The sequence below is a fragment of the Pseudorasbora parva genome, chromosome 8 (genome assembly GCF_024679245.1).
Source record: "Pseudorasbora parva isolate DD20220531a chromosome 8, ASM2467924v1, whole genome shotgun sequence".
Lineage (NCBI taxonomy): Eukaryota > Metazoa > Chordata > Actinopteri > Cypriniformes > Gobionidae > Pseudorasbora > Pseudorasbora parva.
The window spans coordinates 31,217,849-31,235,000 of record NC_090179.1 but is presented as its reverse complement, the minus strand read 5'-3'; the positions used below and the strand labels follow the sequence as shown (position 1 = coordinate 31,235,000).

At 39.1% G+C, this 17,152-nt stretch overlaps 1 protein-coding gene across 1 annotated transcript; it reads left to right on the top strand.

The window, feature by feature from the left end:
* Positions 1–7,362: 7,362 nt before the first annotated feature.
* On the top strand, positions 7,363–12,323 carry LOC137084597 (zinc finger CCHC domain-containing protein 12-like). Its single transcript, XM_067450892.1, has 3 exons — positions 7,363–7,507; positions 7,600–7,698; positions 8,040–12,323. Exon 3 carries the CDS (start codon positions 8,982–8,984, stop codon positions 10,719–10,721), a length of 1,740 nt encoding a protein of 579 aa, XP_067306993.1. The 5' UTR covers positions 7,363–7,507; positions 7,600–7,698; positions 8,040–8,981; the 3' UTR covers positions 10,722–12,323.
* The last annotated feature ends 4,829 nt before the right edge of the window (positions 12,324–17,152 follow it).

The following is a 17,152-nucleotide window of genomic DNA, read 5'->3' as shown; positions in this document are numbered from 1 at the left end:
ATACAAGCAGGCTCAGTTCAAGAAAAGCTATGCAAAAACTTTACTCTTGCACAAAATAGAATAAACATGTTGGAATATCCAACCAATATCCAAGCATGTAAAAAAAAATCGAAATATTCTAAATAGTCTTTTTATTTGCAGTGAAAAGAGAAGCTGAAACGTTCAGATCTTAGTAGTCAATAACGTGATGCGATATATAATCTGAGATCTTTAAAGTACATAGTATAAGTGCACATGTGATCTTCTGAAAACAAACTCCTACTCTTATCCTCTTCTACAGAGAAAAGCACAGCTACTGACCTTTAACTCCATGTAGACAAATAGTGGGGCCGAACATCCAGTGGCACATACACACACCCACTCAAATTGAGAGGGAGAGTTACTGTAATCTACTGTTTGCATTTGTAAGTTATCTGCCGCCTACACAATACGACTAAACATGCCTACTGAAAGTCACCTGTTGTGTAATGTTAAATATTCAAGATAATTCCTGCTACTTGATTGTCACCCGAATTCTGATCACCTGTGCGCCATCACCAGTACCCTTCATAAACACTCCTCATCCCTTCACTCATCGTTTGGTCTTGCACTGATCAACACTACTACCACCTGCTACTTACCTGAAGCTTACCTGCCTCTGCCTCTTCGTCATCCCCATCATCATCCTTGTGGTCACCGTCCTCGTCATCTGTCACCACAAAGGAAAGTCTGTTATCATTGTGCTACCTGTCAAGACTCCCCTTTGAGTTTAAACCTGTGTCCGTTACCTCTGTTTAATAAACCTACACTTGCACTAACCATCTGTGTCCTCGTCTGTGTCTGACACTGATATTATGTGATTTAATTATTTGATGTTCTAAACAGATGTTCAGTGTCATCGCCGGTTTCATATAAATGTGTGTGCTAGACTAACTGGAACATTGCATCTTGTAAGACTGGAAAAACGCTTCGGTTACTTATGTAACCTCAGATCCCTGAGCAGAGGGAACTAGTATTGCGTTTATGCTAAATGCTATGGGGTATTTCCTTTCCTCAAGATTATGAGGCACATTTTTATCCTAAACATACCATGTAAAACGCAGTGCAGCTGCACAGCTCTCAGCAGGAAGCAGCTATGATTGGCTGTGTTGCTGCAACTGCAGGGAATATGGCGGTAAGGACCAATTAGGTCCATCTAATAATACTGCCAGGGGGCAGCAGAATTAGCATAGCCAGGGGTATAAAAGACCCTGTCTCGCCAGGTTAATCGACAGAAGCGACTCTCTGAGCAAGCAAAGCATGGCAAGCAAACGCAATACTCGCTCTTTTTTCTTAGGAAACCGAGGAAAAAAGCGTTCCCTTTTGAGAGTTCTCTCGTATTGCGTTTATGCTAAACTCTATGGGGACCAATGCAAAACGCTGTGCTCGCTTAGTGGCTCTGATAGCCTGGAGACACCATACCCAGGCCGACCTAAGTAAATATGATATTTATAGAAGTCCCAAAATTAGCTAGACCTGAGTCGGGCTAATTTAATGAGAATAACATAATAATAATAATAATAATAATAATAATAATAATAATAAAAAAATGTAACCAGGAAAATCCCATTGAGTTACAATAACTCTTCTCCCAGGGAGTCCTGGCCAAGACTGGCGGCTAAAAGTTTCACGAAAATAAAATATACAAAAAAGACATAGATTACACAAAACAAGTCATTGTACACTGTAAAAAAATTATAATCTTCCCAACTCAATTTTCTAGTGACTGCGCATGGTCACTAGGGATGGGACGATACACTTAAACTCACGATACGATGCACCTCGATATGCCAGGGTTACGATACGATACGTCACGATACGATATCAAAAAAAAAAGTCTTTCCAAATCTGTGATTTTATTTTATTTTTTACCACCAAAGTAATGTTCTAAAACGAAAGGTAGGATTTTTCTCTTTTTTTGCATTTTGGTTCTATGTTGTTTAAAAAAAAGGAGAATTTTTAGAAGTCTGCGACCACATCTTAAACAGGGGTGCCAATAATTGTGGAGGGCACTGTAGGGATGTCAATCGATTAAAATATTGAATAGCGATTAACTGCATGATTGTCATGAGTTAACTCGCGATTAATCGCAATTTAATCGCACCTTTTTAGCAATTGTAAATGTATCTTAAATTAAGTTTAAATTAAGTTTTTAATATTCTAATCAACATAGGTATGGACAAATATGCATGCTTTATGCAAATGTACATTTATTATTAATGAAACCATACTTATTCAATAATAATCAATACAGCATGAAGACTAGACATATCAAAGGTCATAGATATGTTTATCTAAGAAATTGTTCATGTCTCTTAAGCCTAAACTTAAAAATAATGAGTAAGTAGTGATTTCTCTCATTTTAACAATATAAAGGGAGTTTTTACACTGGCAGTTTAATTCAGAACAGGGAAAAGTTCGTATGAAAAATTGTTAATGTGTACCAGTGAGCAAACCAGAACCACACCATACCTGGAGGAGGTCCATATAACACGAGTAGGAATATAAGTGCGGCCCCTTTAAGAGATCCGCATTCCCTATTGAACTGCCGGTATTTTGAGTGTGCGCGCCGAACTGGCAACTGGGCCGTGATTCACGTGGACAGTGTGAAGAACACGGACGACTCGGAAGCGCGCTTGTTCAGGAAAGTAACCTGTGCATTAGTTTTAGCCGATTGTAATGTATTTAGCTCAACAAAACACTTGTTCTGTAAGGGGTTATGGTGTTAATGATTTACCTCAGACATGAGCAAGAGTGAGCTGCAGTGCATCGCGCTCAGACTGCAGAGAATGTGCTCAGTGAAAAAACACACTTTTCTTTCTGGAGTCTTATAAAAGTTAAACAGAAAATATGGTAGCTTATGTAGGCAATAACTGCTTTTTTGGTTTAGAATATTAATGCTAATGTCAACCATTTTCTTTCCCTATTAATGTTTGCTGTTGCATCCTTTGCGTCTGACTGCTCTCACTTTTTCCAACTATGCCTCAGATCAAACAGAAAATGCGCGCTGCGTTTTGTTATGTCTGCCCCCCCCCCCCCCACACACACACACACACACACACACACACACACACACATAATACACTAAATTATTTATATACTACGCAAATCATGCAGCAGTGCCATCTATCTTTATTTCGCGATCCATTTTTTTCGACCTCGATGCATTTCGTCACGTTTTGTATTGCGAAATTTTGTCAAACGATATTTCGTCCCATCCCTAATGGTCACATCTAAAATTTTCATTTGGCCCAAGTGAAATTCTGTAAATGTAATTTTATCAATTGTAGCAATAGTCTGTTAAAGCTACACTGTGTAACTTTTTTAGTTTATTCTTAGCTACCAAAAACCAAATGGACTAAATCGGCCCGCCCACACTCTCACAGATGCAGAACAATTAATTATGTTGGTGTGAAATAAACAGTTATGAAAATGTAGAAATTTAAGCTAAACAGTGGCGGCGCCAGGGGGGGGCTAGGTGGTGCTGCAGCTCCCCCTATATTAGTCATAGCACCTGCCCAGCACCCCCAAGAAATGTCTGTAATTTTTTATATTCATATTTTAAAGTCATGTTTGAATATTCTCTCATGTTTTTAAAATAGGAATTAAATAACAATTTAAAATTATATTTTAGTCTTAAATAACATGAGGCCCAAACAGGTGATCATCTTTGGCCAATGGGCTCGGCGCCCGCGAACCTCTGAGCTTGTTTTTGATAGCGAGTTTTAGCAAAGTAAAATAACGTTACACCAAAATGGATCATTTTTTGCTCCCTAAACGTCCACGTTCTGAGTCGTATCCTGAAACGAGAAACGAGACTGTGAAGGTGCAGACACAACACTCGTCATTACAGAGCCTCAAGAACAAGACAATTCTTAAAGACAGAGAATCGGCGGCGGCGGTTTTCATTGAGGATGCTAACGTTACAGTCAGTCAGTGTTGCCAACTCTCACGAGATAAATAATCAACTGCAGCTTCAAAAACAAGCCCAATATTACTATATTATTAATTATTATCATATCAATATAATTTATGATCAACAATTTATCAATAAATGAGCCTGCTATTAAATTGAAACCTTTCAGAGTTTGAAAAGCAAAAACAGATGTGATATTACAAAATTATTCAAATCGCAATAAAGGCTGTGTACAGGATAGGTTTGGAGATGGAAAAAGTGATGTTGAAGGCTAATTATGGTAACCCATAGTCGGAGTTAGTGCACACATTAGCGGTGAACATGCACACATTTTATTTTATTGTTTTATCATAGCCTGTAATGATAAATACATTGAGATTCTTCGGAATTAAAAAGTACATTATAAATAAAATCTATTATTATCATTTTTTTTTTAAATCGGTAAATTAGGTGCGTCTCCTCTGTTTCCTCCGTCTCTGTACATGTCTTCTGGTTGTATTGTTTGTAAAACAAAAAATGTATTCGTCTATTTACGTCTACGAACTATCATTACGTGCATTTATAATGTCCCAGTCTATGGTCACATCACATGCCTGCACGTTGAACGCAATTTTTCTTCAATGAGGAGCGAGGCGGGATGTATGAGGACGAATTGCAGTATTGTTGCATTGAATGGCCATTAGCTGTGAGAAGACCGTGTCAGCAATGTACTGGACAAAACAGCAACTATTAAGAAACAAAGTTGCTTGTCATATTTTCCTAACAAGCAAACACATTTTAAAAAATAAGCCCAAAAAACGCAACCCATGACTCAAGATTTTTAACACGACTTGCCCAAAAAGAAGCCCAAAGTCGCGTAACACGTGGACTTGGCAACTATGGTTACGGTTTGAGCTGCAGGTGATATTAGCAACCATCCTCAAGAGAGCCCAGAATTATATTATATTTAATATTAATTATATTTAATATTAATTATAATATATATATATATATATATATATATATATATATATATATATATATATATATATATATATATATATATATATATATATATATATAAAATAACACAAAGCACGCAAAATTCAAAGCACCTTCTCTTAAGTGTTAAGCATCCCCATAGCACCTGCAACAGAAAATCTCTGGAGCCGCCACTGAAGCTAAAGCTCCAATCTGCTCCCAAAAATCCCAAAAAAAAGTCTGTTAGTGCCTCAGTGACAACTTCACTCAGAGAAGACGGCGATCCCAGCTGTCAATCATGACATCACAACCCCCATTTTTATAGCATGAGACAACTAACTAAAACTAAACTTATTTTAAAAAACAAACACTTGAAATGAAATCATCATGATGTGACTGCCTTCAATGACATAAACTAACTTTGGGGGGAAAATATTTGAAGTGTAATTTTATTGTTTAGTTTGCCTCACGTTCATTAGAAAACACAGAGGGGCAACTATACTGGGACCGGTCACCTGGGGGCGATCGAGGCGTGAATGCTTCCGTTTCTGAGAGGGGTGCTGTAGGCTTGGAACGCACTCACAAAGTCTCCCATGTTTTCCAGGACAACTTTCTCTTCAAGGACAATTGCAACATTTACCACATTGGAGAGGGATTTGGAAGTGGAACTTTTGCTGCACACCACTTCAAGAATTCCCATTTTCATTCCAACTTTGTGATGCTCCAATGCCCCTGAACTCTGTAAAAAGTATAAAATAGCAATATTAATGCTGATAGTTAATAAATCTAGAACAATACAGAACATCTTCATTCCCCATATTCTTTCTATATTATCTGAATAATAAAATATGTTTTATTTGTCTGGTGGTACAATCCGAAAGAGACTCGAGCCAATAACACGAAAGCTGATTGGCTGCAATATAAGATACATGTTGGTCTCATTTAATTTATAGCTGTAATACAGCAAACTAGTTTGACTAGCGAGAGAAAGAACTACAGCACCACGGAATAAACACACACACACACACACACACACACACACTAAAGCGCTGAATAATAAAACCCCTCCAATTGTAATTCAAAAGTATCGGAATCACTGCCAGAATGGGCCAAAATATCCCAAAATAATGCCATCAATGCTGCGGACAGTGGAAATATGCACTCATCCCAGAAGATGATGTCCCGCTCAGGCCTTACCAGTCTCTATTGTGCATTATTCCCCATCCCGGTCGAGCTCCAGCTTCTCCCGCTCAGCGCAATGAAAGTGTTGAAAAGTGTTTTCTTCTGGTTTGGCTGATAATAAAAATTTGTTGTTTCTAATGTTAAACTTAAGTTATTTTATTGGTCTATAAATAGGCTATAGTTGTAAAAACCCTACGTAGGCTAATAGACCAATTTATTTTCATTTACGCATTTTAAATTACATGACAAGAAAATATATGTATAAACATTTAATGTAGCTACAAATTATAACGTGCATTACAAAAATAAACAATAGCTAGGCTATAGAAAAACCACTTCTCTTTAATTTAGCCTACGTCTGAAGTTAACGAAAATGAACAATAGACAGCAGTTCGTTTAATTTACAAATAACTTGCATAAAAAATAAGCTAGCCATTTAAATTGTTCTGTGTCGGCCACGCATTCAGCCTTTGGAGGATCGATGTTTCGTTGACCGTCGTCAGTCAACATTCATTCAATCATTCATTCATATAAAAAAAAACTTTATTTTAGCATCTAAGTCAGCAGTTTTCGTTTATTTGTATTTTTTCTTATAATTCTGAGTGACAGATGTCACATTTGATTTAGCCTATTTTTCTGTGATATTTGTTTTAGTTACGGTGTTGACATATATAGGCTGTAAGAAAAATAAATGATTGCACGGACAATACCTATCCAGTGTCTCTCTTTCTGTAAGGGAAATTTAAAAGATAGATTCTGGAAACAACATCTAAATTTAGCTGGATCAGTCGGGTCGGGAATAAAATAATTTATAGCGGGTGAGCACCGAGTGAATTTTGCGCGATTGGAATGGTGCGGTGCGGAATAGCGGGAGCAGGACGAAAATACAGCGCCGCGCAGATTATATTTTGAAGGCTATTTAAAGAAAGAGTATGGGGGGAAAAAGAAACAGCGAAAAGGGTGATGATGGACTATTCCTCTTCTTGAGATAATGGTTGAGAAATAAATAGCATTTAAACATTGGGAAATTAAAGTTTATCTTGCTCAGGGCAGGGAACTGGGAACTGTTGAACGTTTTATTTACTTCTAGCGCTTGCGCTGTTGTGTTCAATAGTACCCAGGCTACACTTGAGTTACCGACCTGTAACACGGGTTAGAATCCTGCTATGTGAGAAACAGGAAGAAAAGAATATAATTTCTAAATAATTATAATTCTAACAAACCACAAAGAATAAATATAAAGTTGTTTAAAATCATTGCAGTTTAATATAATAATAAAATAAATAATAAAATGACTAAATGTTGAAATGATATATTCAGTTCAAACTGCGACCGTGTGTGACGTCATGGAGACGAGACGCGGAAGCAGTGAGAAGCGCACGCATTGCTGATCGCGAGAGAGCGAGCGAAAAGAAATGAGATCAATCTAAGGCAAATATCTAAATAATCCTTTCTAATATCCGAATAATATGATATATATTATGTTGTAGACCTGTTATTTGATTATATTGGGTTATTTTTAGAACGAGATTGTTGATATTTCCACTGATGTGACGATCGCTGATTGAACCGCTGTTAAATCCAATGCGGGTGGTAAATGCACATGAAACCCCTCGGATTTGGTGAGTTTTTAAGTAATATTGTTCACTTTACTAAAAAACTAAATGTTATATTTGTTTATTGAAGGTTTGAAGTGTTTCTAAAGTGTTTAAAGTGTGTAACAGTCACGGAAGAAATGTGAAAGGTGATAAAATATTCCATTTAACCATTTAAATGTTATATGGTGCAAAATTACATATTCTGGTATGTTATACATGTCATGCCTAGAGGAAAAATTAGTATTTTAATACTATTTTCATACATATGGATGGTTGATTGATGAATGTAAAGCATGTATTGCGTTGTTCTAAAAGAAATAGTGTGTAAATGGTTATGATGCTTAAGACGCTGTTTGTGTGAACAGGTCAGGTTTTTTAGTGAGATTGGAACCCTTTAACACCGAGATGGCGAGCCTACCCAACCCGAACCACAGTAACTTGAGGGAAACGCAAGCAGAGGATTCCGGTAGCACCTTCTACTAAGCAGGTGGAACCCATTTTTCATTGCGTACATTCTGATTGGAGGGATTAGACCTTTTCCTTGACGGTGATCATTTTTGCACTATTGACTGTCGCAATACAACTCTTCTACATCAAGAGACTTTGCACACACTAACATATTTTTTGCACTTTGCGTGACAGCGAACATTTCAATTGAGTTTTGATTTTTATATTTTTGAAGAATTTAATTGTTTTAAATTGTCTTGATTTGTCTAATGTGATTTGATGTAATTTATTTTCCTTATATTTTGTTTTAATTTGGGTTAATCATTTTTATGAGTGGGAATTAAAAGGAGTGAAAAGAACTAAAACCCCAAAATAACAAAAGCTCTTATTAAACTAAAAGTCGGTGAATCTAAATATCTATAAACTAAAATTAGAAACTAAACAACTAAAATATAGCAAAATACTAGAAGTAAACAGGAGAAAGCTATTTAAATAGTGAACAGAGCTCAAAAGATATCTAAAAGAACAACAAGGGATTAAAGAGAACAATTGTTTCATTTAATTTTATTTTTATTATTTCATTGTTGTGATTGTGTTACATTTGCTTTTATATATTTTTTGCACCAATCAAAATACATACTTACTTTCGTTGCCTGTGTCTCGAGTGCCTTGATTCTTACCCTCCTGTAAACGAACCTAGACACTGGTCCAATATCAGGTGCTTAGAGAGACCTGTCACTGTAGCATAGCCACCAAACTAAATTGTTACAGAAGTGGCGAGCCAGCAGCCAGGAGTGGTATAGTTGTACATTTTTAAAGGCACAAAAAATCAAACAAAGTGGTGCAAATAGAGAGTCAAAATGGAAGTAATTGAGGTTGAAAACGTTGTAGTTGAAAACGCAGTGCTAATTAGTGGACTGACCAACACAGAAATTGACGAAGATTTAACTGACTTCCTGAATAAATATGGTAGTATCCGTAGACACCTTACCATAGACGATCCCAAATCGCCTTACCATAAAGAAGTCATTGTAGAGTACAGCAGTTGTTCTGCATTAGTGGCTCTGAAACCCCTGTTGCCTTACACTTTCAAGAGCCCACACAAAGTTGCTTACCACATAAAGCTGCTATCAAGTATCTACACGTCGGCAGTAACAGAGAGTGCCACAACTCACTATTTTGCTGAACTGAAGAGAATAGCCAAGCTCAGTGGCAGAACCTTTAATGATCTCTTGAAAGAGCAACTTCTTGCAAACGTAACTGATGTTGCTGAAAATCCGGCTAATGTCAATGATCTTGAGTCATCTCAAATGACTGATTATTCTTCCTCTGACATTCCGCTTCCAACCAAGCGAACTGAGCATTCAGATGGAAACCGAAATCCTGACACAGTTAGAAGAGTTAGTACAGGAAGTTTCTCACCCACACTTGAAACAAAAGATGTGAACCCACCTGAAGTTCAAAGAATGATCATTGAGCACATTGTGAAAAGTGATGGAGCTTCAACCTCTAGTGTGTCATTCAGACTAAGAGTATTCTCAGGCAAAGTTCCCCGCCCTAATGGTGAAGTTGATTACGACGCTTGGCGGAACAGTGTAGAATTAATTCTCCAAGATCCTTCACTATCTGACTTGCATCGTTCCAGGAAGATCTTAGACAGCCTGCTGCCGCCAGCGTCAGAAATTGTCAAGCAGTTAGGTGCGAAAGCCTTACCTGCTGCTTACCTTGAAGTTCTTGATTCTGCTTTCGGGACCGTAGAAGATGGAGATGATCTCTTCGCTAAGTTTCTGAACACGCTGCAGAACGCAGGGGAAAAACCTTATTTGTACTTGCAACGATTGTACACTAGCCTTCTCAAAGTGATGAAAAGTGGCGGTATTCCTGCTGATGAAGCTGACCGACAGCTCCTTAAACAATTCTGCCGAGGCTGTTGGGATGACATGCTAATAGCTAACCTTCAGCTTGAACATAAAAGGAACAAACCACCTCCATTCCCTGAGCTACTCCTACAGTTGCGCAGCGAAGAAAACAAACACTTCACCAAAGAAAGTCGCATGAAGCAGCACTTAGGAGTGCAGAAGCAAAGAGCTAGTTCTCACGTCGTCACTGTAAATCCTTTTGATCTGAACCACAACGAAGTGTCAGAACATACCGAAGTGGCTGAATTAAAGAAACAAATCACTACACTTCAGAGCCAGCTTGCTAAGCAAAAGAGCAAACCAACAAGACAAAGTGAGTTACCATCAAACAACGCTGTTCTTGAGCTAAAGCAGCAAGTCACAGAGCTCCAGAGTCAGATGGCAAAGCTCAAAGCACAAAAGAACCCAGAGTCAACAAGCAATTCAAGTAAATTGAAGCAGACGAGTACACAAGTTCGCAAAGACCCTCCAACAGCCGACCATAAGCAACCTCACCGGCCTAAGCCAGGCTATTGCTTTCGATGTGGTGAGGATGGACATGTTGCTTCAATTTGTGAAAATGATCCAAACCCACCCCTTGTAGCTGACAAAAGGAAGAAGTTGAAAGAACGTCAAGTCTTATGGGACAGTCAGTATGGTTCAAATGCCTCAGGAACTTTAAACGCCATCCAGCCCTGGTAGCGAGACGTACGAGGGCTGTCACTTGTCAGAATAGTCTCAAGAAACTAGTGAACATTAGCAACTTGAAGTCCCATGGTAAAAACCATCCAGTTGGTCTACCCAAAGGATTGATTGGTACGAAATGCACTGCTCAAGTGAGCATTGAAGGGAAACCGTGTTCTTGTCTACTTGACACAGGATCTCAGGTGACCACCATTTCCCATTCGTTTTACCAGCAGAATTTGACTGGACTAAGCATAACTTCCCTAGACAACTTACTGGAAATAGAAGCAGCTAATGGTCAAGCAGTACCCTACCTGGGGTTTGTTGAAGTGAGAATTGCATTCCCCAGAGATTTTCTTGGCTCCGATGTTGAAGTGTCTACTCTCGCTCTGGTTATTCCAGAAACAGGTGGCACCGCCCAGCCAAAGGTGCTAATAGGTACGAACACCTTGGATCTTGCATACGACCAGCACCTTGAAACAAATGATTCAGTCTGTCAAGCTATTCCATTTGGTTACAGAGCTGTGATTCAGACCATCGAACACAGACGCCAGCAGAAAGTAAACAGCAGCATAGGAATCGTTAGGCTTCCTGATGTTACCCCTACTGTTGTTCCTGCCGGTCAAAATGTTGTTTTTGAAGGAGTGGTCAGTGTAAAGGGACAAGTAGCCGAAAGATGGGCTGTAATGGAACCTCCTTCGTATTCTCCCTTTCCAGGAGGATTGCTAGTTGCCAGTTGTTTACTCAACCTACCTCAACATCCATCGCGTAAAGTCCCAGTGGTGTTGAAGAATGAGACTGAGCATGATATCATCATCCCTGGAAAAAGCGTGATTGCAGATATTCATGCACTGCAGAAAGTGATGTCGCACAATGTTGTGCAACCAGAGTCAAGTGTCTGTGCAAAATCCAGCAAAGAACTTTGCTTTGACTTCGGTGATTCCTGTTTGCCAGAAGAGTGGAAAAGGAGAATCACAGGAAAATTACGCGCTATGCCTGAAGTCTTTGCATTGCACGACATGGATGTTGGACAAACGAGTAAAGTGCGACACACCATCAAATTACACGATGACACCCCCTTCAAGCACAAAGCAAGACCGATCCATCCCAACGATCTTGAAGCTGTCCGTAGACATCTAGAGGAATTGCTTGATGCTGGTATCATCCGTGAATCTGAGTCATCCTTCTCTTCCCCTATCGTCGTAGTAAGGAAGAAGAACGGCGACATAAGACTATGCATTGACTACCGCAAGTTGAATACACAGACCATCAAGGATGCTTATGCCTTACCCAACTTGGAGGAAACTTTTTCAGCACTTCGAGGTTCAAAATGGTTCTCGGTGCTCGATCTCAAATCTGGGTATTACCAGATCGAACTAGAAGAGAAAGACAAACCCAAGACCGCTTTCGTATGCCCATTAGGTTTTTGGGAGTTTAATAGGATGCCCCAAGGTATCACGAACGCTCCCAGCACATTCCAAAGGCTGATGGAGAAATGCATGGGTGACATCAACCTCTCAGAAGTCCTAGTGTTCTTGGATGATTTGATTATCTTCTCAGATACCCTAGAAGAGCACGAAAGACGTCTTCTTCATGTCTTAGGACGGTTGAAAGATTATGGTTTAAAGCTTTCCTTGTAGAAGTGCAAGTTTTTCCAGACGTCAGTAAAATATCTTGGTCACATCGTCTCAGAAAATGGTGTAGAGACAGATCCCCAGAAAATAGAAGCCATCAAGACCTGGCCAAGTCCGAAAAACTTAAAAGAGTTGCGTTCCTTTCTGGGTTTCTCTGGTTATTACCGACGATTTATCAAGGACTATGCAAAAATGGTGAAGCCGTTGAATGGACTAACTGTAGGATATCCTCCGCTTCAGAAAAGCTACAGGACGAAAAGTAATGAAAAGACTTACCTTGATCCCAAAGTACCTTTTGGAGGACGATGGACTACCGACTGTCAGCAAGCATTCGAAACACTCATCTCAAAACTCACCGAAGCACCAGTGTTAGGATTCGCCGATCCTGGGTTACCGTATGTACTACATACAGACGCGAGCACCACCGGACTAGGTGCAGCGCTCTATCAAGAGCAAGAGGGAGTGCTACGAGTAATTGCATACGCCAGTCGAGGGCTGTGAAGAAGCGAAGCCCGGTATCCTGCTCACAAGCTGGAATTCCTAGCCTTGAAGTGGGCAGTTACGGAGAAGTTTTGCGACTACCTTTATGGGAGTAGTTTCAAGGTGATTACAGACAGCAACCCCCTCACTTATGTCTTAACTTCAGCCAAGTTAGATGCAACAAGCTATAGGTGGTTGTCTGCTTTATCCACCTTTTCCTTTACTCTCCATTATCGACCTGGTAAGAACAATCTTGATGCGGATGCACTTTCAAGACGACCTCATGGTGATCCAGTAAATGATCCTACATCTCAAAAGGAGCAAGATCGTATACGCCAGTTTACCTTGTACCATTCACCTGAAACGGCCAATTCCATCTCAGTTTCCAATGATGCAATTCAAGCAGTCTGTGAGAAACATTCCTTATGTCAAGTAGGTGACAGTATCACTCTGGTTGAGTCCCTTTCCATGAGTACTGATGCAATTCCTGAAGATTACGAGCAAATGGAAGGATTGCCCGTTGTTCCCTGTATGTCAGAACAGGAATTGAAAGAAGAACAGAGAAATGATCCAGCCATGCGGGAAATAATCCTTCAATTAGAGTCAGGATATACTGTCTTACCTATATTAAGACGTGAGCTTCCAGAACTTCCTTTCCTGTTGAGAGAATGGAAAAGACTTGAGTTAAGGGATGGTGTTCTCTATCGCAAAAGAGCCGTTGGAGACTGTACCACTTACCAGCTTGTTCTACCACCTCACTTAAGAGCCATGATCATGGAGAGTCTACATGATAATATGGGTCACATGGGAATAGAACGGACCCTCGATCTCATCCGGTCCCGATTCTATTGGCCCAGAATGGCCATGGATGTAGAAAACAAAGTCAAGACCTGTAATCGCTGTGTGTGTAGAAAAACACTACCAGAAAGAGCCGCTCCTCTAATGAATATTCAGGTTACCCGGCCACTAGAGTTAGTGTGCATGGACTTTTTGTCGTTGGAACCCGACCGTAGCAACACCAAAGACATCTTGGTGATAACAGACTTCTTCACCAAGTATGCGGTCGCAATTCCCACCTCAAACCAAAAAGCCCGAACAGTTGCAAAAACTCTGTGGGAAAACTTTATAGTCCATTATGGTGTTCCTGAAAAGCTCCACAGTGACCAAGGACCTGATTTTGAGTCCAAGACAATCAAAGAACTCTGTGAAATTGCTGGTATCAGAAAAGTCAGAACCACACCGTACCATCCTAGAGGGAACCCGGTTGAGCGTTTCAATCGCACGCTGCTAGGAATGCTCGGTACCTTGAAAACTCAAGAGAAAGCTCGGTGGAAAGACTACGTGAAACCACTTGTACATGCGTACAATTGTACAAAACATGAAACAACAGGATTCACACCATACGAACTTATGTTCGGACGACAACCAAGATTGCCAGTTGATTTGATTTTCAACACTACAGTGAGTCAAGACAATCCTAAATTCCACTCACAATATGTGCAATCCCTGAAAACCCATCTTCAAGAGAGCTACAAATTAGCTCAGAAAAATGCAGCCAAATCTGCAGAGCGAAATAAAGTCCGTTTCGACCGTAAAGTAACCGAGTCATCTCTTGAGGAAGGTGACCGTGTCCTGGTCAGAAATGTGAGGATACGTGGAAAACACAAATTAGCTGACAGATGGGATCCCATGGTACACATTGTAGTGAGTCGTGCTGGTGAATTGCCTGTCTATACAGTGAAACCCGAAAAACAAGAAGGTCCCTTACGAACTCTACACAGGGATTTGTTGCTACCTTGTGGATTCATATCTCCGCCAATGGAAGATGAAACTGAAACAAACCCTCAGAAAAAACGAATAACCAGACAAAACAGAGATGAGGAAACTGATGATTGTCAGGAAAACTATCAAAGTTCTGATGACGACTACATACCCCAATTCTCTGAAGTCCCAGCCATCACTACGCAAAGGTTCATCAGAGAGTACGATGTGAGCAGAAAACCTAATGACATTTCTTCTGATTCTGAAATTCAAACATCCGTCCCAAGTCATGGTTCAGAGACTGAGGATGTAAGAAATAAACCCAGAATAAATGATTCATCTGAAATGGAACACTTACCTGATATTCAACACTAACCAGATACCCAGTCTTCATCCTGTGGAAAAGGACCTGTGAAGGAAAACCTGAAAGAAAGAAACCACTTACCTCAAGTAGAGCAGCAAGCACTGGATGTACATGATGGAAACCAGAAGGACAAAGACACACAAGCTGTACAAGTTGAGGAAAGTGCACCTGATGTTTCATTGAGGAAAAGCAGAGTAGAACCTGCTGAACTTACTGAATCTGTGGAAGAAACAGATCAAAGTGCAAGTGAGGATGAAGTTCAGTTAAGAAGGTCCAAAAGAGTTAAGCAGAAGTCAAAAAGACTGACTTACCCGGAAATGGGGAACCCGATGATATCCATTATCCAATCCCTGCTTCAAGGACTGAACACTGCTTTTGTAGAATCACTTGCAGAACAACCCAAACCAGCAAGACACCCCAAGCCCTAAAGCTTTAGATTTTAACTATGCAAAGGGACTTGCACAGATTTAAGAGGGGAGGGTGTAACACGGGTTAGAATCCTGCTATGTGAGAAACAGGAAGAAAAGAATATAATTTCTAAATAATTATAATTCTAACAAACCACAAAGAATAAATATAAAGTTGTTTAAAATCATTGCAGTTTAATATAATAATAAAATAAATAATAAAATGACTAAATGTTGAAATGATATATTCAGTTCAAACTGCGACCGTGTGTGACGTCATGGAGACGAGACGCGGAAGCAGTGAGAAGCGCACGCATTGCTGATCGCGAGAGAGCGAGCGAAAAGAAATGAGATCAATCTAAGGCAAATATCTAAATAATCCTTTCTAATATCCGAATAATATGATATATATATTATGTTGTAGACCTGTTATTTGATTATATTGGGTTATTTTTAGAACGAGATTGTTGATATTTCCACTGATGTGACGATCGCTGATTGAACCGCTGTTAAATCCAATGCGGGTGGTAAATGCACATGAAACCCCTCGGATTTGGTGAGTTTTTAAGTAATATTGTTCACTTTACTAAAAAACTAAATGTTATATTTGTTTATTGAAGGTTTGAAGTGTTTCTAAAGTGTTTAAAGTGTGTAACAGTCACGGAAGAAATGTGAAAGGTGATAAAATATTCCATTTAACCATTTAAATGTTATATGGTGCAAAATTACATATTCTGGTATGTTATACATGTCATGCCTAGAGGAAAAATTAGTATTTTAATACTATTTTCATACATATGGATGGTTGATTGATGAATGTAAAGCATGTATTGCGTTGTTCTAAAAGAAATAGTGTGTAAATGGTTATGATGCTTAAGACGCTGTTTGTGTGAACAGGTCAGGTTTTTTAGTGAGATTGGAACCCTTTAACACCGAGATGGCGAGCCTACCCAACCCGAACCACAGTAACTTGAGGGAAACGCAAGCAGAGGATTCCGGTAGCACCTTCTACTAAGCAGGTGGAACCCATTTTTCATTGCGTACATTCTGATCGGAGGGATCAGACCTTTTCCTTGACGGTGATCATTTTTGCACTTTTGACTGTCGCAATACAACTCTTCTACATCAAGAGACTTTGCACACACTAACATATTTTTTGCACTTTGCGTGACAGCGAACATTTCAATTGAGTTTTGATTTTTATATTTTTGAAGAATTTAATTGTTTTAAATTGTCTTGATTTGTCTAATGTGATTTGATGTAATTTATTTTCCTTATATTTTGTTTTAATTTGGGTTAATCATTTTTATGAGTGGGAATTAAAAGGAGTGAAAAGAACTAAAACCCCAAAATAACAAAAGCTCTTATTAAACTAAAAGTCGGTGAATCTAAATATCTATAAACTAAAATTAGAAACTAAACAACTAAAATATAGCAAAATACTAGAAGTAAACAGGAGAAAGCTATTTAAATAGTGAACAGAGCTCAAAAGATATCTAAAAGAACAACAAGGGATTAAAGAGAACAATTGTTTCATTTAATTTTATTTGTATTATTTCATTGTTGTGATTGTGTTACATTTGCTTTTATATATTTTTTGCACCAATCAAAATACATACTTACTTTCGTTGCCTGTGTCTCGAGTGCCTTGATTCTTACCCTCCTGTAAACGAACCTAGACACTGGTCCAATATCAGGTGCTTAGAGAGACCTGTCACTGTAGCATAGCCACCAAACTAAATTGTTACAGACCGCTACCGTCTTTAACTGGAATCTGATCGAGTGCCGCGGGAATGCGGACCA

Bases quoted from the DNA above. Each gene is read 5' to 3' on its own strand.
- LOC137084597 (XM_067450892.1), top strand. From the start codon at position 8,982: ATGGAAGTAATTGAGGTTGAAAACGTTGTAGTTGAAAACGCAGTGCTA.